Source organism: Myotis yumanensis, unplaced genomic scaffold (assembly GCF_028538775.1).
Source record: "Myotis yumanensis isolate MYYU_CA2020_CCGP unplaced genomic scaffold, mMyoYum1.0.hap1 SCAF_2, whole genome shotgun sequence".
NCBI lineage: Eukaryota > Metazoa > Chordata > Mammalia > Chiroptera > Vespertilionidae > Myotis > Myotis yumanensis.
The window spans coordinates 115,582,358-115,605,561 of NW_027223753.1; the positions used below are offsets into that span (position 1 = coordinate 115,582,358).

Genomic DNA, 23,204 nt, shown 5'->3' on the forward strand with positions numbered 1-23,204 from the left:
TTTTTCATAGAAAACATTCAAGTTTTATATAAACACTAGAGAACTGGTACATGAATTCGTGCATGGGTGGGGTCTGGCCGGCCCACCCCAATACGGGCTGATTGGGGGGGGGCCGTTGGGGGGAGGTGATGTGGGAGGTTTGATGGCAGGCCTCGTCCCTGATCGGGGTAGGTGGAGGCAGATCGGGGCCCCAATCAGGCCGGTTGGCCGCCACAGTGCATGTCATAACAACTGGTTGTTTCAGTCGCTTGGCTTTTATATATATAGATTATTAACTTAAAGAGAAAGAAAAACCAAGAAATTCAGAAGTATAAGATAATGGAACAAATAAATTTAAAGTGGTTATTATAAGCTATAAAATTTATTTTTTACTACTATAAAAATAAATTGCCACACTAAATTATGTGTGATGTTTTCAATAACCAAAAAATGACACCACACAAATGTCAATAAGCTGAGAGTACATTAAATCCAAACATCCAAAGTAAAAGCAGGAATGAAGCACATCTGGCAAACTGAATTAATTTAACTAAAATCTTGAAAGTTGCTACTTTTCTCTAAATAAAGCTAATAAAAGTATACAGTTATGTGGAGAGCAGCTACAGTATTTGGACAGGTTCAAGCCTCGAACTAAATACAGGGCACGGTCCTCTCATGGCAAAGCCACATACAAGTCCTAGCTTGGAGGGCAAAACCCTCCCAGCACAATTATGGCCAAAGGCTATAGTTGTAAGCTTGACTTTATGGTCCGAACCTGTGGTCCCACGTGGCTAAGTGATATAGGCTCCGGGAGGTGCAGCAAGCTTCATCAGGTGCATGTAATTGAGTAGATTCGAAACTCGTGAGAACATTGTAAACATCTTACCCATGCCCTTACTTTGCCTGGTGGAATCTGGCTATAAAATAAAGACTCGGCTTGCAGGCTGTGGCGCTGTCTCTCCATCAGAGAGGGCAGCATCCCACCTAGCCCCAGCTTTATTCTCTTGTCTGTCTTTTCTAATCCTTCACCACCCCCACTCAGGTTCACCCATGGACATGCTGAGCGTGGCACACAGTTATTCAAACAATTTCTCCCTCCCCAAATGTTAATGATTACCTGAATTGAGATTTCCTAAGTTGGATTTGGTTCATCTTTTACTAAAAGTTGAGGTTTAAGAAGAAATTTGTTTTATTTTATATATGGGTATTACCTAAAGTTGACTAGAGAATGTTATGAAAGATCTAATATCAAAAATGTCTCGTAAGTTTTAAAATTTCTTGAACAGATTTGCTTATTTATTTTGTTCTCACAAACCATTGGCAAAAATTTTAGTTAGCTGTAATCCACACCTAAAATTACTATTAAGATTGAAAACATACTCCACAACCAAAGAACTTGTATGCAAGCATATGTGCATAAAACCAAAGGACACAGATGGTAAGGGGGGCTGGGGACAGGTCAATGGGGGAAAAGGGAGACTTATATAATACTGTAAACAATAAAGATAAAACATACCCCATACATATCACCAAAAAAACTTTTAATGCCTTAGGATATTATTCTCTACTCCATTTTATGATACAATAAAATCTTAAACAATAAAATAAAATTTAAAAAATGCTTATATTCTCCACATCCCTAAACACATTTATTATACTTATTAAATAAGTATATAATTAGATTTCAAGAACTATTACTTTCATATTTTATTGCAACATTTTATTTTTTGTTGTTGTTAATCCTTACCCCTGGGTATTTTTCCATTGATCTTTTAGAGAGATTGGAAAAGAGAGGGAAAAATGGGGAGAAACATCGATTGGTTGCCGCCTACAAATGCCCTGACCAGGGCACGGGTCAGGGAGGAGCCTGCAACCAAGGCACGTGCCCTTGACCAAAATCAAACCCAGAACCCTTTGGTTCACAGGCCAACACTCTAAGTACTGAGCCAAACTGGCTAAGGTAGCGGTTCTCAACCTGTGGGTCGCGACCCCTTGGGGGGGGTCAAACGACCCTTTCACAGGGGTTGCCTAAGACCATCAGAAAACACATATATAATTACATATTGTGTTTGTGATTAATCACTCTGCTTTCATTATGTTCAATTTGTAACAATGAAAATACATCCTGCATATCAGATATTTACATTATGATTCATAACAGTAGCAAAATTACAGTTATAAAGTAGCAACAAAAATAATTTTATGGTTGGGGGTCACCACAACATGGGGAACTGTATTAAAGAGACACGGCATTAGGAAGGCTGAGAACCACTGGGCAAAGGCTTTTGCAACACTTTAAAAGTCACCATTAAAACGAAATAGTCATATACTTTAATTCATGGGAACCTACAACTGTCAGAGGAAATGGAACGACTTAAATTGGGGGTATGTTTCTCTGGAGACCATAAAAATTCCAGGAAATAGCTTCCAAACCTTACAAAAGTATGTTCATAATACATTGTGCAATATGTGTCTATGGTGAATGCATTTCCTCTAACAACCATGACAATTTTTCCTACCTACTACATACATGGAAGCATTTTACTTTCTCATTCTCAAGCTAACAGGGAAAGAAGAGATAGCCAGACACTCCCTAAATTCATTTAAGAAAATGTTATGGGTATCTCTAGCTCTGTGATTTCAGGATTAAAAGGATAGTAGAGTATAAGTAGACTATTAAATAAAACACTAATTTTTATTTCAAAATATTTTTCCATGCGATAAAAAACACATGTACTTCTTTGATCTAACTGGTATGCAATGCTTGTGAGACATAGAACATTAAAGATAAAAACGATGCTTATAAGAACAGACATATAGACCAATGGAACAGAACAGAGAACCCAGAAATTGACACAAGCCAGTATGCTCAATTAATATTTGACAAAGGAGGCAAGAGCATACAATGGAGTCAAGACAGTCTCTTCAATAAATGGTGCTGGAAAAACTGGACAGATACTTGCAAAAAAATTAAACTAGACCACCAACTTACACCATACACAAAAATAAACTCAAAATGGATAAAGGACTTAAATGTAAGACGGAAAACCATAAAAATACTAGAAGATTCCTTAGGCAGCGAAATCACAGACATCTGCCAAAGGAATTTCTTCACTGATACTGCCCCTAGGGCAATGGAAACTAAAGAGAAAATAAACAAATGGGACTACATCAAAATAAAAAGCTTCTGCACAGCAAAAGAAACCATAAACAAAACAACAAGAAAGCCCACTGCATGAGAGAACATATTTGTCAATGTTACTCCGATAAGGGTTTAATCTCCAACATTTACTGGGAACTCATACAACTTAACAAAAGGAAGGTAAACAATCCAATCAAAAAATGAGCAAAGGACCTAAATAGACACTCTTCGAAAGGACATTCAGAAAGCCAACAGACATATGAAAACACTAGAGGCCCGGTGCATGAACATTCATGCACTGGAGGGGGGGTCCCTCAGTCTGGCCTGCTCCCTCTCACAGTCCAGGAGCCCTCAAGGGCGGGCGACCTGGAGATCAGGGTAAGGCAACACCCCATCACACCTCTGCTGCTGCCACTACCTACAGCACAAGCCTCGGCCGGCCCTGGTTACCTGAGCCTCGGGGGGCCCTGGAAAGCTGGGGGGCTGAGGGGATTGGGGGACTCCAGAGGCAGGCGTGTAGGGCTGGCCTTGCCGTGTGCCCGCCATCCCAGCGGGGCTGAGGGGACTGGGTACCACTATCTTGTGGCTGTGGGTGCCGCCATCTTTGAGGGCGGGGAAGTCAATTAGCTTATTCTCTCCTTATTGGCTGTGGACGCTGCCATATTTCCAACTGCATTAGGGTCTATTAGTATATTCTCTCTTTATTAGATAGGATGCTCAAAGTCACTAATCATCCAAGAGATGCAAATCAAAACAATGAGGTACCATCTCACACCTGTCAGAATGGCTATCATCAACAAATCAACAAACGACAAGTGCTGGAGAGGATGTGGAGAAAAAGGAACCTTCGGGCACTGCTGCATCCAAGAGATGCAAATCAAAATAACAATGAGGTGTCTTCTGACCTCATTGGCTATCATCAACAAATCAACAAACGACAAGTGCTGGCGAGGATGTGGTGAAAAAGGAACCCTCATGCACAACTGGTGGGAATGCAGACTGGTGCCGCCACTGTGGAAAACAGTATGGTGTTTCCTCAAAAAATTAAAAATGGAACTCCCATTTATCCCAGGAATACCACTTCTAGGAATATATCCCAAGAAACCAGAAACACCAATCAGAAAGGATATATGCACCCCTATGTTTATAGCAGCACAATTTACAATAGCTAAGATTTAGAAACAGCCTAAATGCCCATCAGCAGATGAATGGATTAGAAAACTGTGGTACATCTATACAATGGAATACTATGCTGCTGTAAAAAAAGAAGGAATTCTTACCATTTCCAACAGCATGGATAGAACTGGAGAGCATTATGCTAAGTGAAATAAGCCAGTCAATGAAAGAAAAAATACCACATGACCTCACTCATTTGTGGACTATAAAGAACATTATAAACTGTTGCACAAAAATAGAAAGAGTCAAAGAAGCATCAAACAGACTGTCCAACTACAGTGATAAGGTAGGGGAGGATTATGGGGGTAAGAAATCAACTGAAGGACTTGTATGCATGCATATAAACACAACCAACAAGACACTGGGGGTGGGGGTGGGGGATGAGGAAAAGTGCCGGGGGGGGGGGGGGGGGGGGTAGGGGAGGCCAGGGGGAGGTCAATGGAAAAAAAAGGAGACCTATCTACTACTATTTGTAATATCTTAAACAATAAAATAAGATTTAAAAATGATGCTTATATTCTCCACATCCCTAAACATATTTATTATTATTTCATAATAATAAACCTACAGGAGTAATAGATTCATGCAATTATGAATAAATAACTTATATAATCAGCATTAGCAACAAAGATGCTTCTAAATTTATGACTATAAACCTGACTTATCAGATATATTTTCTAGAAAGAATATAGTCATTTTTATGAGTTGTAATAGCTGATATTTTTCTATGAATATGTTTTAAAACTTCCTTTTGTGATATTATGTTAATGCAGAGGGAATTATATAACCAGAAAGAAATAAACAGACCTGCCATTCCAAATTCCCCTTAGTAACACTAAACAAAGCCAGGGTGTAAACTAAGAATAAGAACCAAAAACTTCCTATTCCAGTTCAAAAACTAGTTTCAGTCATTTAATTGTCCTTACTCATTTGCCCTTTTACCTTAAAAACATATTCTAGAAACATTTTATAAGTATTTATCTTATAGACTCGAGGCCAGGTACACTAACTCATGCACGGGTGGGGTCCCTTGGCCTGGCCAGCGATTAAGGCCTATTGGGGGGCTAGCCGGCTGGTGGGGGAGGGGCCAGAGGAGGTTGGACGGCCGGGGGGAAGGGCCGCAGGAGGTTGTTTGTGGGAGTGCACTGACCACCAGGGGGCAGCTCCTGCATTGAGCATTTGCACCCTGGTGGTCAGTGCACATCATAGCGACTGGTTGACTGGTTGTTTGGTCGTAACGGTCGCTTAGGCTTTTATATATAAAATCATTTTTAATTTATTGAGTTGTCTCTGGTTATGTCATTTCAGAAATTTAAAATCTTATAGCCCATTGAATGTTTTAACAACAGTAATGCTGGACACTAAAGGTGTTCCTAATTAGTTGACAACAACTCTTTCAGTAAAATGATATTTTCTGCATCAAGGTAAAATAAACAACTTTTACTAAACAATAGTGTAAGAGGTGTTACCATCAAGAATTATGCCAATTTTGAAACACATCTACCATGTTTTTCATTGGTCTTTGTAGAGACTCAAGAAGAAATAGTTATTCTGAAGGATATAATGAAATAGGACTATAATTTTAAAATGTTATTAGAAACTTATCTAGGCAATTGGTAATAGAAATCAAATTTGGTATTACTGGGACTGCTTAGAAACTGCTGAATTTAAAGAAGATGGCAAACTATTGTATTCCACAGGTTGAATTAAAAAACCTAGGCAGAAAGCATAGAATGCAGTCTAAGACATTATAGTATAAAGACAAAGATGAAGGACAAACTAGATTTTAAAAAATAAACTAGAGGCCTGATGCACAAAATCTGTGCAAGGGGCTCAGCCCTCGCAGCCCCAGCTTCGTCCAGAAGGTCATCTGGATGGTCGTTGGGCTGTTCAGTCTAATTAGCATATTAGCGCTTTATTATATAGGATAGCAGCCTGGCCTGCATGGCTAATTGGTTGAGTGTCAACCTATGAACCAGGAGGTCAAGGTTCAATTCCGGGTGAGTGCACATGCCTGAGTTGTGGGCTCGATCCCCAGTGAGGGTGTGCAGGAGGCAGCTGATCAATGATTCTCTATCATCATTGATGTTTCTCTCTCTATCCCTCTCCCTTCCTCTCTGAAAACAATAAAAATATATTTAAAAAATAAAAATAAAAATTTAGATTGAATGTAAGGAAAACCATTTTTGAAAGCTAGACATATGTGAGAAAGATTACTTACCAATAAACCGTAGTGTATTTCACTTACAAGCTGCTTTGACAAAGTAAGGAATATGCCATCCCGTTTTCCCTGCCCCACCCATCCATCTATCATCCTTACTTAATCCAAAACAGATCATACATTAAGGAGTTCTGCTTTCTTATTCTCTTATGGGGTCCTGGGAAAGTCCCAATCCTTGGATATCTAGTTTCCATCAATAAAATTAATCAACTTAATTTAAGTATTCTTTGTTAAAAATATATATATATATTTTATTGATTTTTTACAGAGAGGAAGGGAGAGGGATAGAGAGTTAGAAACATTGATGAGAGAGAAACATTGATCAGCTGCCTCCTGCACACCCCCCACTGGGGATGTGCCCGCAACCAAGGTACATGCCCTTGACCGGAATCGAACCTGGGACCCTTCAGTCCGCAGGCCAACGCTGTATCCACTGAGCCAAACCGGTTAGGGCAATTTAAATATTCTTAAGTATAGTTCTATATCAAATCACTTGTGGAGCTCTTGTGCCATGTACCATATCCCTGTCCTAGATTCTGATTTGATAGCTTTGAAGTGGGGCCTAGGCATCTGTTGAGAACGACTCAGTAGATGACCTGTGAGGTGGAGAGAACAATTATTTCACAGATTCTCTCTCTTTCCCTCTATAAAAAAACCCCACACCAAATAATAAATATTTATTTCTGTTGAAGGGGAAAAAAAGTTAGGACAAAAATGGTTAATTACACTTTTTAAAAAAGCACACAATTCAAATAAAATCAATTTATTCTCAAAGATACAAGAACCCAGTCCCTTTTTAGATAAACACAAGAAAGAGAGAATAACTTAGTATTTATTAAGCTCCTATTCAGGGATAAAGACCTCATAAACTTTTTTGATAACACTGAGACATTTCATTCAGTCAGTCACACTTCTAATTGCAGTTACCACACTATCCACTAGGGACACAGCAGGGAGTGGCACATATGAAGATCCTGCCCTCAAGCATGGAGGCTCACAAAGGCAACTATCAGCAATTGCTTAACAATGACTGATTTTAAAGATTCTTATCTGTCCTTTACTTTCTGCTATAACACTCCTCAAAAGATAAGTACATGTATGGATAGATGGATATGCAGATGAAGCTGGAGAGATAGAGTTGGGTGGTGAGACAGAAAGCAGTAGACACAGATAAATAGGTTTATAATATATTAGAGGCCTGATGTACGAAATTTGTGCAAGGGGCTCGGCCCTCACAGCCCCAGCTTCGTCCGGAAGGTCATTTGGCTATCTGGTCTAATTAGCATATTATGCTTTTATTATTATAGATTTTGTAAATTATTTCCTTCTGGAGAAAGCAAGTTCTTCCATCTGTCCTTCACATTATTATACTGAAATTTTACAAGAAAAAGGGTCTGGTGTTGCCTATTGAGACCTGGACAAATTCCAACAGTATTTGATATAAGTAACATACTTCTATATAAAATTCCATCCTAATATCAATGTTTTTCATCTTTACTTGCAGAACAAGCATGCTGTAAAGACTAGTACCTTAACTGAAAAGTCTAAAACTGAAAAATGTCCTAAAGGATGATTTTAAAATGGAATCGGGCCTAAACCGGCAGTTGAACATCCCTCTCACAATTTGGAACTGCTGGCTCCCAACTGCTCGCCTGCCTGCCTGCCTGATTGCCCCTAACCACTCCCCTGCCAGTCTGATCGACACCTAAGTGCTCCCCTGCAGGCCCAATTGGCCCCAACTGCCCTCCCCTACCAGCCTGGTCACTCCCAACTGCCCTCCCCTGCTGGCCCGGTAGCCCCCAACTACCCTCCCCTACCGGCCCGGTCGCCCCTAACTGCCCTCCGCTGCCGGCCTGGTCGCCCCTAACTGCCCTACCCTGCTTGCCCGATCGCCACCAACTGCCTTCCCCTGCTGGCCATCTTGTGGCTATGGGCGCCACCATCTTTGAGGGCATGGAAGTCAATTAGCATATTCCCTCCTTATTGGCTGTGGGTGCCGCCATCTTTGCAACGACGGGAGGGTCAATTAGCATATCCTCTTTTTATTAGATAGGACTAGTAGCCCGGTGCACGAAATTCGTGCACGGGGGGGCTGTCCCTCAGCCTGGCCTGCACCCTCTCCATTCTGGGACCCCTTGGACATCCCACTCGCAATCTGGGACCGCTGGCTCCTAACCGCTCACCTGGCGGCCTGCCTGATCGCCCATAACCACTCTGCCTGCTGGCCTGCTCGCCCCCAACTGCCCCCCTCTGCTGGCCTGCTCTGCTCACCTCCAACTACCACCCCTCATCAGCCTGCTCGCCCCCAACTGCCCCCTCCGCTGGCCTGATCACCCCCAACTGCCCCCCACTGCTGGCCTGCTTGCCCCAACTGCCCCCCTCTGCCAGCCTGCTCGCCCCCAACTGGCCCCTCCTGCCGACCTGCTTGCCCCCAAATGCCCCCCACCCCTAGCCAGCCTGATCACCCTCAAATGCCCTCCCTTCCTGGCCTGATTGCCCCTAACTGCCTCTGCCTTGGCCCCGCCACCATGGCTTTGTCCGGAAGGTCTCCCGGTCTAATTAGCATATTACCCTTTTATTAGGATAGATAGATGGGCTATGGAGATTTCCCAAATATGTCTAAATTACCATCATTCAATGAAAACACATATTTAGAGTATTCTCAATTAGTAGGTAGCTATAGAAATGGGGACTTAAATTGTGCTTTACAGCACTGTTATAAAGATTTAGGGGAAGAGGGATGATGCAGATGTTAAACTTACCTCTTGGCCTGATTTTCCTGAATTCTCTGAATGTAAAGATTCAATTTCTCCTTCAATCATAGCAGCTTCTAGGCACTCATGTAGATCTTTGAATCCATTGACCTGAAGTGGGTACTGACCAAACATTTCAGTATTTTCAAATTTTTTACCTATAGGAGGGGGAAAAGTTAATTAAATTAAATTACTATTCCTCAATGTGGCCTTTTAGCTACTAATTGTATTATGAGTGACCTCTTTCCCTGAAAACGTAACTCTGATGGATTATGTTCCAAAGGGTAATGAGCTAGTGTATAAACCAAATTCTGTTGGTTTATATATATATATGTACATATGTACATTCACATCCAGCCATATATTCAATTCAACCCAAATGTAATATATGTATGTATATATGTATGTATTTATTTACTTATCCTTCCAAAAAGTCCTTCTAAGTCCAAGATACTGTGCTAAACAATAAAAATATGTAATAAAAATATGTAATAAAAATATGTACAACAGTGAAAAACAAGAGATGGTCCCTGAGCTGAGGAAACTCTTAGCCTCTTCTGGAAAAAAAGACATCATACATATTAATTGCACACATAATTATGAACAAACAACTGTTTGGTATTTTAAATGTTATAAAAAGTGTGGTGAGACAGACCGCTGTGAGAGGGTAGAAAAAGAGGAGCTGTCCTAGTCTTTAGGGATCGAGAGTAGAACAGAGAAGCTTCCATAGCAAAAAGACATTTATTCTCAAACTTAGTGGGAGTTAGCCAGGCCAGAGTGTCCAGGAACTGTAGAGTATTCTTGGCCAAGGAAAAGCACATACAAAGACTTTAAAGCTGCAAAGAACTTGGCATATTTGAAGAACAAAGAAGAGGACAGTATAGCTTGGGGAAGCAATGGGGAGGTGACAACCAAGAGTTAGGTGGGTCAAAATCTACAAAGTCTAACAGCCTTTGTTACAAATTTTTTCAGTACATTCTGAGAATAATAGAAAGTATTAAATTGTTAAATCTAGGAATAATAGGATCAAAAGAACTAACAAGCAAAACAGAGACAGACTCATAGATAGAGAGTAAGCTGACAGGTGTGGGGCAGGGAGTGAAGGTATTGAGCAAAGAGAAAAAACTCAATGACAGATTCAACAATGTGGTGATTGCTGAGGGAAGGGGAATGGCAAAAAGTGGAGGAGGGTATAAAGGGGATAAATGGTGATAGAGACTTGACTTGGGGTTTTGAACACACAATACAGTGTACAGATGATGTGTTGTAGAACTGTGCACCTGAAATCTGTAATTTTGTTAACCATTGTCATCCCAATAAGTTAAATAAAAAGGCAAGAAAAGGATCAGATTTATGTATTTAAAACATTCTTTTGACTTCTGTAATAAGTGGGTGGTAGATTACTAGGATAGTATTATGGAATCCATCCAGCGTAGAATAGGGTGTTACCAGTAAAAGTGTACAAAAACACACAAATTAATTTACACACACACACACACACATTTATGTATGTATACAAGGAGGAGCACCAGTAAGGCTTGATTGATTGGCTCAATGCAGAATGGGGGACAGAGGTAAGTAGGGTATCTGGAATGAGACTCACATTTCTAGTATCAACAATTGGACTAATGTTTATGTACTGAAGGGGCCCCACTGAAGAAAGCACAGAGGATTGTTTTTGTTTTGTTTAAGGTTGTAGTGGACATAACTGTTTTGGAATGTCCCAAGAGACTTCAAGTTGAGAAAATAGTTGGATATATGAGTCTGTAAGATTATTTCTCTAGTCTGAAGCTCTAAATTAAAAATCGCTGACTTACTGGTAGCAGGAAATCAAGGCAGTAAATGAGACTGTCTAGGGAATTAGTAAACAGGATAAGGAAGAGGGCCTAAAGTGAGTCCCAAAGATGCCCTACCTTTAATATAAGAAGAGACTATAAACATAACTACTAAGAAGTACCCACTCATAAATTTTAAAAAGCCAAGAAAATATGGTTCCATAGAAGACAGAGAAGTGTTTTTAAGAAAAGGAAAAATGGAAGAAGAGGAGAGAGTGGATCAATAGAATTAATAGCTGATAGGAGTTCAGTACAAAAACTGAGAGGGACCCAATGAACTTGAACACATGTAAAAAAACCCCACAATAATCTTAAAAATATTCCTTTAGGAAGAGGTCTGGGCCAGAAGCAAAAGTGGGATGGTTTTAATAAGTGGGGAGTTAGCAGATGATATCAAACCCCTCTTTAAGGGGCTTAAACTTAAATAGGATTAACTTAAAAGAGTGCCTTAAATTTGAAGACATGAGATACCAGACCAGGTCTAATTATCAATGAGAAGACACATTAAAGAGGGAAAAGGTGAAGATAAAAAACAACAGCAATAAAAAACTGCCCACAAGATAATAAGAACAGTGAGGTCTGGGTGAAAGCATGAAGGAATGAGATTCTGAGAACATACAAAGAATACTCTGTTGATATAAGACTAAATATTCCTCTATTATCTAGGGGATCAAATAAAAATAATTAGTGGCATTAGGAATGGATCCAGATTGCAGAGGCTGCAGCACAATATTTGATGATGAGCGTTTTAAGAACTGTTTTACAGTATTACAAACACAAAATTAGATTCAGGGCCCTTAGGACCCACAGTTAGGTTTCATTAGCTTCACAGTAAATCCATGAAAGTTGAAGTAAAGTGTTTTTCAGACAATGAAGAGACAAGACGTTAGAATTACAGTAAAAAAGATAGAAATTGTTAATGCAGAAAACAGGATAGAAAACAGTGGTTAAATAAAACAAGTATGATTGCCAGGTAAGGTTAGAGAACTGGAACCAGTGAAGCTTGGTATACTACAGATTCCTGGTCCACTACAGCTAGCCCACTGAAGTGACTTTTCCTCAGCAATTTCAGGAACTCAGGGCATGCAGAGAGAAGATAAATAGCTTAATAAAGGTCAGAGAATAGACAGAGACAGTGTTAGAAATCAATGTGGGAAAGGGAGTTTTAGATATTTATACAGATAATTATTATGAACAAGGATGGAAATAAAGAGAAGGGCTGAGAGGAACTAAATGGAGGAATCAGTGGACTATAAGTTCTTTTTGCAAGGGGGTACTTTAGCAAACAAACGGAAATCACCCCATTAGGACTCACTGGTCTGACACCTCAATATAACCTTACTGACCAAATCCTTAGCCTCTGTCTTTTTCTGAATTCTAAGTTATAAAACTATATTCAAACAAAACTTCTTATGAATCCATTACTTATCCTGAAGAAAAAACAATTTTCCAAATTTTATACTTTGGGCACTTCCAAAAGTTGATGCATTGGGCCATTCAGGAAAAATAAGTTATCAAAAATTTATATTTTGGGACTTAGTAATATTATTATTTGAAGTATATCTACTGACTAGTTCAGTCCCTTGTTAGGAGAATCAAAGTGTAACTGGTTTGGTCCAGATTTTAAGTAACAGGCATTTAGGGAAGATGGAGTAGTAGCATTCTTAACTGAATTTTCAAAAGATAGAATACAACTCTTTCTTGAAAACTAGAGTCTAAAGAATTTTATAATCACCTAAAAAGTGCAATATCCCAACTATGCTAAATTGCTAAACTCAGCTTTCAACATTCACAGACTTAAAACCCTCAAAAACAGTGATCATCATATCAACCCCAGTATTCAACTCCAATATTATTTTCAAAAGATCCACCAACAACACAACTGCCCCTGTAATCCCTGTATCCCAATAATTCACAGAATCACAGAAGCCTTCCCAGGGAAAGAACAACAGGATAATATTAACTAAGTATCAATTAGCATGAGATAATATACTCTGTACCTTCCTTTTCATATCTCAATTCTGTGCTTTGTATATAAATGACTAGTGGTAGCAATGTAACAGGAACTCTAGATAGAGTAAGTCAAATTAAAATTAAAAGTCATTCAACAAATGAAGAGTTACTATCAAGACAAAGAAGCTAACAGATAATATCTCTTCATTGTAATACCTTCAAGTACTCCCACAGCTAAGAATCTTCCATAGAACAACTCTACCATGGGGTTCTTTGGCTTCTCTTCATCCCTAAAGCATGTTAAAAAACATAAATATGGTTATAATTTTTGGACCTGTAAGTAATAAAGGAAACATTAAAAAAACAATAGCCTATACCAAAGCAATAACGTGTATGAGGTTATCATGCACTCAGCTGTTACTTAGTGTCACCTTGGGAAAGGTACTTAAATTTACTTTTCCATTTCTTCACCTGTCAACTGAAGATAATAATGGTAATTAAACTCACAAGGCTGTTTTAAAGGTTAAAATGGTAACTATGCAGGATGCCCTTACAAGAGGACCTGACAGTCAGTGCCCATAAAGTGCCTAGCTTTTCTATTATCACTACACACTTCAGTCTCGGACCTTCAGTCCTTATTATATATGCTTTTCTTTGGACTTGTTGGGAAGGGGGAAAGCCACCCTTAATCAAACATGCCTTGTCCACCTTCAAGTTGAAGGACCCCACAAGTGCTACTGTCCTGTCAGACTAATAGAGAGCCTCTGTGTGGACTTGACCTAAGGTTGTCCACCTTGGTTCCTGGTTCTTAAAAGTTCAAGTTCCTTGTATCTTTAAGGTTCTAATACTAAAATTTATTGGGCAAGTTTCCTCTGAGTAAATGATATCTGTATCCCAATCTATGATACCTGAGTGTCTTTGAATTTCCCTCAGTAATTTTTTAAATGTTTTATACCCTGGAACCCCTAGTCCTCCTCTCAAGCCTATCCAGATTTCTGTAAGCACTTCAGTGTCCTACCTTCAACACGAGTCCTCAACTGCTTTTCACCTGTAGACTTAGAAGAAGGCCACTTGACTATTTCATGAATCTTTGTTTCTTCTGAACGAGTCATTCTATTCTGATTTTGAAGATCTTGCTTATTATTTACTTACTTTTTGTTAATTTCTTTTGGGTCCTAGTCACCTTATATGATCTGGTAACTAACAAATTATCTCCCCTTTTTTAAAAACAGTTTTAAAAGAGGCTAGAATTTTTCCATATCTTCAGAAATCTTAAGTCTTATTTGAAATATGTCCCTCTCCTCATTGAATCTAATGAAAAGAACTGGGCAATGTAGGATTAGCCCTTTCAGGGATCACTTTTTAGACCTTTCTGGCTAGATTCTGCCCTTATAGTGGAAATCTAAAGCTACCAGCATTTGTGGCCATAAATTCCAACAGCTTATCAATAATACAGAGGTAACATTTGGGCTCCCATATGTCTATCTCAGATTCCTATTTATTTGTTGACACTGAATACATTAAAGGAAAAAAAATGAGCGCTACTTACAGATCTCTTAAAATACCATCACTAAATTTTATGGTAACTTACGTCTCCTCTTCAGCTTTCATTTGGAAGGCATCTTCTAACCAATCTAGTAATTTGTGTGTAAACTCACTCACATCTTGCTATAGGAAAAAAAACAAAACAAAAAAAACCTTGTTAATTTTTAAGCCTATTAATAAAAATACTAAATATTGCAACATAAAACTTGCACCCAGACATTCAAACATATAATTACTGACTACTCACAAACGTATTAAATGAAATCGTTCACATCAAATGCAATAAATATTTATAACTTAACCAGAGCACAAAATCAGTATTTGATTAAAACAAGCATTATATTGATAATCATTGTGATTGGCTTTCACTTTAGGAAAATAAATAAATATCAGAATTCCAACTTACAAATGAGATTTCTATTTTTTAATTTCTATTTTTTCCCTTTTAATTGAATTTATTGGGGTGACAATGGTTAACAAATTATACAGGTTTCAGCTGCACAATTCTACAACATATCATCTGTACACTATTGTGTATTCACCAACCAAGTCAAGTCTCCTTCCATCACCATTTATCTACCCATACTCTCTTTCCACTTCCCTGCAACTCTGTACACCCCTTCTCCCAGCAATCACCATGAGTTGTTTTTTTTTCTTTTTTGCTCAATCCCACTCCTCATCTCCCCCCAACAACTGTCAGCCTACTCTCTATCTATGAGTCTGTCTCTATTTTGCTTGTTAACTTATTTTGTTCATTAGATTACATGTACGAATGAAATAATAAAAAATATTTTTTCAAAAAAGCTCTGTTAATGAACCTTTATAAAAGTATGCATATCACCAAAAAGTTCTTCATTTTATAAAGAATACTGGCTTCTCTCTTAGAAGGAAGATGTGCCTTTCTTCATTCAACTTTTCAAAGGCATATCCACTTAACATATTTGACTGAGTTCAATCAAACCATCAAAGAAAGATAAAGCAGGGTAAGCACTTGGTCTTTATCAAAATAGCTCTAAATATAAAACAAACTTGAATGTCACACATTTTTCCATCTAGAAGTTGTTTAAAGAGCATCTAGGCCAACTTGCACACCTTTAAAATGCTGAAACTAAGGTCTAGGAAGAGTAAGTAAATTACAACAATGTCATACAGTTCAAGACAAACTCAGCACAAAAATCCAGTTATAAACATCCATACTATCTGTATCAGGTTAAATAGTGGCCCACCAAAACACTTGTCCACCTGGAACCTCAGAACACAAACTTATTTGGAATAAGAGTTTTTGCAGATGTGATTAAGGTAAGGATCTTAAGATGAGATCATCCTGGGTTAGAATAGGCCTAAATCCAATTGTGAGTATTCTTCTAAGAAACAGAAAATGAGCAAACACATAGACACAAAGGGGAAAAGGCCATGTAAAGATGTAAACAGAGACTGGAGGTATGCTGTCAGAAGACAAGAACACAGGAGCCAAAAGAAGATGACAAAGGCAAGGAAGGCTTCTCTCCCTTAGAGCCACTGGAGGGAGCAGAGCTCTTCCATCACCTACCTACACTTAGGATTTTGGCCTCTAAAACTATGGAGAGAATAATTTTCTACTGTTTTGAAGTCACTCGGTTTGTTCTAATTTGCTACAGTTGTCCTAGCAAGTTATAACACCTTAAAACCTTCAATACTTTTCTACAACTTGGCTTATCTTGCAAGGTTATCTGACAAGAAACAAAAAGGTTTCCTCATTATCATAATACTCTTCAGAGAAAGTAATCCCTGTCTTTTTTAGCAATCAATCTAAAATTTACAATTATAAAACAATTCTACCTGCTTTCATCAAGAGAAAAAATGATTAACATTTTAGTTTTAAATTAAATTATAAGTATACTTAAATTTGGCAGTACTGTATCCCAAAAAATATCCCCGAGACTCTTGCATATTTCAAAGATATAATTAAAAAGAATATGAAATGAACATATAAATTCACTTTTAAAAATCATGATGCTTACTTTACTTATAGATCCACTCCACTATGCCACTAATGTGTACTTTAGATTCGAGTATCTAGGAACAGAAGAGAATCAAACCTATATCTGCCTCAACTGATGAGCAACTACTTTAAAGATTTCCTCCCCCGCCCCCCCCACCCCGGGAGTGAGAAAGGGAGAGGGAGAGAAATATCTGTATGAGAGCAAAATATCAATTAGCTGCCTCCTGCATGCCCACTACTGAGGATTGAGCCTGAAACCCAGCATGTGCCCTGACCAGGAATTGAACCAGTAACTTTAATGTGCATGGGACAATGCCCAACTAACTGAGCCACACAAGCCAGGGTAATGTGCAACTACTTAAAAAGCCCTTGTAGAGGGGAGAAAAAAGAACCCAAAGCAAAGGCATTCGCCATGTGGCATTCTGGAGCATGTCACAGCATCAACAGCTAGTTGTCTTCTGTCCACTCTAACAAAACTGAAGTCTACCCATATACATACATACAAGGCTTCCAATTAAACTTGTGCTACCTTATTTTTAAATATGAAAAGATACCTAAAGATCACTATGCATCCTTAGAAAGCTTCAACACAAAAGAAAGTAGCCAAAAAAAAGACAAAGAAAAAGCAATTTCAGAAGAAAAGATAAGTCAAGGAACAGAAGTGACTTTTAAAACTTAATAGTAGGGAGACAAAATGGTGGCGGAATAGGCAGACCTGTTGGGCACCTTGTCCCAAGGCCAGGCTGGAAATATCACTAAATTGGAGAACATTCACCTGGAGTGTCCAACTGTGGTCCAGCTGAGGAGCTGACTTATAACAAGGAAGGCACCTGGAGACTGGTAGGAAGGGCGAGGTTGTGAGAGGTGGGGAGCCTGGAAAGGAAGGAGCTGTGCTATGGGGAGAACTGTTCTGGGAGCACAGGCAGGGCTCCATGCACCAGTGGTGGCAGTGGCATGACCCGACCTGCAGCACTACCCAAGCCCATGGTGGCCTGACCTGTGACAGTGTGACCCGCAACGCCCACATCATCCAAGCAGCTGTGAAAGGCAGCAGGACTGCTGGCAGCAGCAGAGTCTAGACCTGGCAGACGAGTCAGTGGGGGAGAGAGCTGCAGTTTCGACTGCCTTTTTCTTTCTTTCTTTTTTAATTACTTAAACCCAGAGCACAAGAGTTTTCATTTGCAAATACACACACGAGCTGTTGGCATAGGGCAGTGGTCGGCAAACCGTGGCTCGAGAGCCACATGCGGCTCCTTGGCCCCTTGAGTGTGGCTCTTCCACAAAACACCACGTGCGGGCGCGTACGTACAGTGTGATTGAAACTTCATGGCCCATGCGCACAAGTCGGTTTTCGGCCTGGGCGAGCCTAATTTGAAGAAGTGGTGTTAGAAGTGGGGGGTGTCGGTCGGTCGGGCGACGGCGCAGCCGTGGGATACGCAGCAGCTCGGGGGAGGTGCGTGTGAAAGGACAGAACAGGACTGATAGCTGTGTTCCTAACTCCTCTTCCAGCAAAAGCCATAGAATGTATCAGTTACTCAGCCTGCTCTTATCTCAGCCAATGGGAATGCAAGGGAAAACAAACTCAAGGCCGAAAGTATGCTGAACATCGCACCCCCCCACCCCCGTCTTTGTGTAACCAGACCCTAACTGCACCCTGCCCTTGCGTCACTAACCCCCGGCCCTCACTCAACCAACCGGAATTGGCCAAATCAGTGGTCCAAGTGTGCCCCCACCCCCCAACCCTAAGCCCTATAAATTCTTTGTTCTCTTGGGACTCCGGGCTCTCTCTCGCATCCAGTAATGGAGGCAGAGGGGGACCAAGCCCGGGATTGAATAAAAGATTCTATGCTTTTGCATCGGACTTGGCGCTCCCTGGTGGTGTCTTTTGGGGTCTTGAAATCTGGGCATAACACGCGCAATTCATGCACGAGTTGAGAATGAGAGAGTTGAAAGGGGTCGACCTCAGCGAACGTACCTCAATCAGATTGAGGACGTTTTTTAGCAAAGGCCAGCTTAGGAGTACCCTAATTAAGTTAATAACTATGTACCTACCTATATAGTTTAAGTTTAAAAAATTTGGCTCTCAAAAGAAATTTCAATTGTTGTACTGTTGATATTTGGCTCTGTTGTCTAATGAGTTTGCCGACCACTGGCATAGGGAAATAGGCGCAGAATTGAGTTGCCTGAGGACAGGTGGGGGTGAAAAGCAGGGCAGAGAGACTTGGGAAAGCAGTAGCTGGGAGTCCAGCATTGGATCATTCATATGCTTCCAAACCAAAACAGCTATTCTCCCTGGGAAGAGCTACCTGCTCCTAACACCCAGAAGGCAGGTAAAGGAAAAAAACCCTGCCCTAGGTGATACAGCCCGCCACACCCTGCATTTTGAGCTTTACAGAGAAAATAAAGGCAGAGGCCAGCTTAAGGGTCTGAACAGTCTCAAGGACCCTCAGTGAATGGATTAGAGGAGGGGCCATCAGCCCCACTATTCTAGGAACGAGAACCCCCCAGCTGACCCCACTGGTCTCCATACAAGGATCTCTGTCCAGCCAATAGCAGAGTAATATTTTGGGCCACTCACGGAGGAGTAGCTCTGGGACAGAAAAAAATACCCATCATATTCTCTGAAAGTGAAACACCAAACACTGTTAGGAACAGACTCTTGAGTGATTAAGATTGACAGCTGGCTGACAGGCAAAGGTGGGCAGCAGTGGAACATGGCGATTCAGAGGAAGAGTGCTGAATCAGCCCTGGGCTCCAGGTGGCTAACAAACCTTCTCTAGAGGACAGACTGCCCCTTCGGCTTGCAGATAAGGCCTGTGGACACAGACACAAATGGTGGACTGGTGGATTGCTTGTAGCTTCAAGCAGGTGCTAAAAGCCAAAAGACATTCCTGACAGTGGTTAGCACCCAAGTACCTAACAGGAAGCCCAGAACCAGCAGACAGAAGAGTGGGGCCCTAAGCCAGCTCCCATGGGGCATTAAAACTTGGCTTAAACGAATGACACTTCACTTTTCTCTTTTCTTTTTTTGCACATTTCTTCCTCTTCATTTTTTTCCTCCCGTTTCTTTCTCCTTTTCAGTTTTTCTCTTTCTTTTCCCCACTTTTTAAAATTGAACATTTTTATCTATCTGCTTTATTGATGTGTTAGTATCCTATTCTCTTGTTTTGTTCATATATATAATTTTCCTCTTCCCTGCACCTACTCAATTTCCTGTTCTCTTTCCTTTTTCTTCCACTGCTCAATTTTTTAATTTTTTTTCTCTCTTCTCTTTCTCATTTCTTCTTCTAATTTCTTGTTTCACTTCCTAAATTTAGGCCTATTTGCTCTCTCCTGTATTCTCCTTTGCAAATATTTTTTTCTTGTTTTCTCATTTTTTCTCTACTCCTTTTTCTAAACCATGGTCCTTCCCCTATTCCTCTAATTCTTTATTCTTATTTTCTTTATTTAAATTCTGCATCTACAGATTCTGCCCCCCACCCACATTTCTGGGTGCTTTTTGTTTGTGCTTTTTGTTTCCTTTGTTTATGTTTTCTCCAAAAATTTTTTCTTCCTTCCTCTCTCCCTCCCTCCTCCCTCCCTTCCATTCCATCATTCTCTTTTCTAATTCTCTTTTCTCTGGTGGTCACTGTTGGGGCGATAGCGGTCTTGTGTACATTCATTTTCTGTTCCTTCTGTGTCATGTCTTGTTCTGTAGCATTTTGTGCTGTTCAGTCAGCACCTCCACACTGGCTGGCATGACATGGTTGGGAGTGAGCCACATAATCAGATGACACTCCATCTAGGAATGGGACAATAACATTCAAGATTCAAATATTTCAAGGAGGGGGCCTCCCTAGAACACCCAGCCCAGGAGACCTGAGAGACACCACCACTCAGACCCACAAAACAACTACTACATAAGACCAACACAAAAAATCTGGGGGGCACAGCAGTTAGATCTATATATACAAACAAATACAAAGGAACAGCTAAAATGGGGAGACAAAAAAAAAACCCCAAATGAAAGAAAAGGAGAAATCACCAGAAAAGGAACTAAATGAAATGGAGGCAAGAAATTTGTCATATAAAGAATTCAGAGTAATGGTTATAAGGATGCTCAAACATCTGAATAAGAATTACAAGCAACTCAATGAGAATTATAGGGACCCGAATGAGAAATACACCATGAGTAAGAATCCAGAGGAAATGAAGAATGACATAGCTGCAATAAAGAAAACCATGGAAGGTTTCAACAGTAGACTAGAGGAAGCTGAGGACCAAATCAGCAAGTTAAAAGACAAGGTAGAAAACACCCAAGCAGAGCAGCAATTGGGGAAAAAAAAATTATAAAAAACAAGAGGAGAGTTGCCGAAACCGGTTTGGCTCAGTGGATAGAGCGTCGGCCTGCGGACTGAAAGGTCCCGGGTTCGATTCCGGTCAAGGGCATGTACCTGGGTTGCGGGCACATCCCCGGTGGGGGATGTGCAGGAGGCAGCTGATCGATGTCTCTCTCATCGATGTTTCTAACTCTCTATCTCTCTCCCTTCCTCTCTGTAAAAAATCAATAAAATATATTTAAAAAAAAAAAAAAAAAAAACAAGAGGAGAGTTTAAGGGAGCTTTGGGACAACAATAAAACAACAATCACATAATAGGGGTGCCAGAAAGAAAGGTAGCTGAGCAAGGAATAAAAAATCTGTTTGAAGAAATTATGACAGAACACTTCCCTGACTTTGGGAAGAAAAAAGTCACACAAGTCCAGAAGCACAGAGGATCCCAATCAAGATGAACTCAAAAAGATCTATACAAAGACACATCATAATTAAATTGGCAAATGTAAAAGACAAAGAAAGAATCTTAAAGGCTGCAAGACAGAGACAGAAAGTTACCTACAAGGGATCTCCCATTAGACTATCCACAACTTCTCAACAGATCAGAAGGAAATGGCATGAGGTATACAAAGTGATGAAAATCAAGGGACTAAATCCAAGAATACTCTATCCAGCAAGCTATCATTCAAAACTGAAGGTGAAATCAGGAGCTTCACAGACAAAAAAAAGGCTAAAGGAGTTTAAAACCACCAAATCAGCAATGCAAGAAATGCTAAAGGGACTGTTGTAAAAAGAAGAAATAGAAAGGGAAGAAGGAACACAGGCATAAAGTATTCCATTATGGCCACCAACAAGAACCTATCTATACTAATAAAAGCCTAGGTGGTCCTCGCGCCCTCATACGTGACGTCACCACAAGAGGGCCACTAAAAGATGGTAACCACATGATGGCCGCCACAAGATGGCCACGTGCACAGCATAGGTGGGGCCTGGCGGCCGCTCCGCACAAAGAAGCCTGGGGGTCCCGTGGCTCCGCACAGCATGGAGGAGACCGGTCCCGGCGTTTCTGTCACCTCTCACAGTGGAGGCGGTCCCGGTGGAGGCGGCGGGTCGTGGCAGGGGAGGGCAGTTGTGGGCGATCAGGCCAGCACGGGAGGGCAGTTGTGGGTGATTGGGCTGGCAGGGGAGGGGAGCTGGGGGCAATCGGGCCGGCACCAATTTTAATAATCTGATTATTATTTAACAGGAAAGGAATAGAGGGAAAACTAGCTAATATTCACATGCTATTTATATACCTTTGGTAAGTTAACACTCACCAAGTCCATTCCCTGATTGATGGGGCAAGGGACTGGACAAAGGCAGTTTGGTCGCATGCTTAGTAAGGTCTGAGTGACTTGGGAAGGTGCTTACATGTCATTCACACCTGGAAGCAAATAGATGTGGCCACTTAAAGAGCAGGAAACATGAATATTTAAACTTCTGAACAAAGGAGTGCACTTTCTTGGCTTTTGCTCTCTGGGCTCTTGCTTCTCCTGGTACCTGTGCTCCTGTGACTTCTGCTACAAGGGGGCATTTCACATGGCTTATAGCCATGTGGGACCCACACAATGGGCTGATGGACTGTAACTAGCCTAATGCTGAACTAAGCTCAGCTGCAACATGAAACAGACAATCTGGACCCTGGCTTTGCTTTTGGCTTTACTGGAATCCCAGCTGCTCCTCTTTCAGGACTGGGTTAACAGACACGGGACTTGACAACCGTAAGAATATAACTCTACACAAATAAAGCCTTTTACTATATCTCACTCTCCCGTGGGAGCTTGTGAAAATTCTTATTTCAGTGATACCCCAAGAACCCAACTCCCACTCCTGTTTGGGAAATCTGGCCCAATAATTTCTTTGGTAACACTTAAAACCAGAAAGAGTGCCCTAAAATGGTGGTTTGGGATCATTTTTAGGAATATTATTTCTTTTGATGTATTTAAGAACTGTTATAACAGATAAGACACTAACCTAACAGACACTGGGACAGTTAGATATTTTAAAAAACTGAAAACAATAAATAAAAGCAAATACTGGTATTGTTAGCATAGACTAGCTAGATATTAATAAAAGAAAGGAGGAAAATTGGCTAAGTTTAATTAGGTCAGAAGCCACAGCTCCATGCACACTAGGTGACAGCAGCATTGCCCTGCCAAGGGGATTATCATCCCTCCATCCCGTTTAGGGAAGAAAAACTGGCTTTCCAATCTCCCCAGGGTACAACCAGCAGAGTATCAGGACTTCTCTGGTGGGCACTTGCCCAGC

The 23,204-nt window shown here is 40.5% G+C and overlaps 1 protein-coding gene across 6 annotated transcripts in view; it reads right to left on the reverse strand.

The window, feature by feature from the left end:
* The window catches only part of USP25 (ubiquitin specific peptidase 25), a 187,006-nt gene that overhangs the window by 75,445 nt on the left and 88,357 nt on the right, over positions 1-23,204 (reverse strand). For all 6 annotated transcript variants that reach the window (XM_070405987.1, XM_070405988.1, XM_070405986.1 and 3 more), the window contains 3 exons: positions 14,651-14,727; positions 13,276-13,349; positions 9,281-9,429 (listed from right to left, as the gene is read on the reverse strand). In XM_070405987.1, coding sequence (XP_070262088.1) covers positions 9,281-9,429; positions 13,276-13,349; positions 14,651-14,727 — 300 coding nt within the window. The remainder of the gene's footprint in view (positions 1-9,280; positions 9,430-13,275; positions 13,350-14,650; positions 14,728-23,204) is intronic.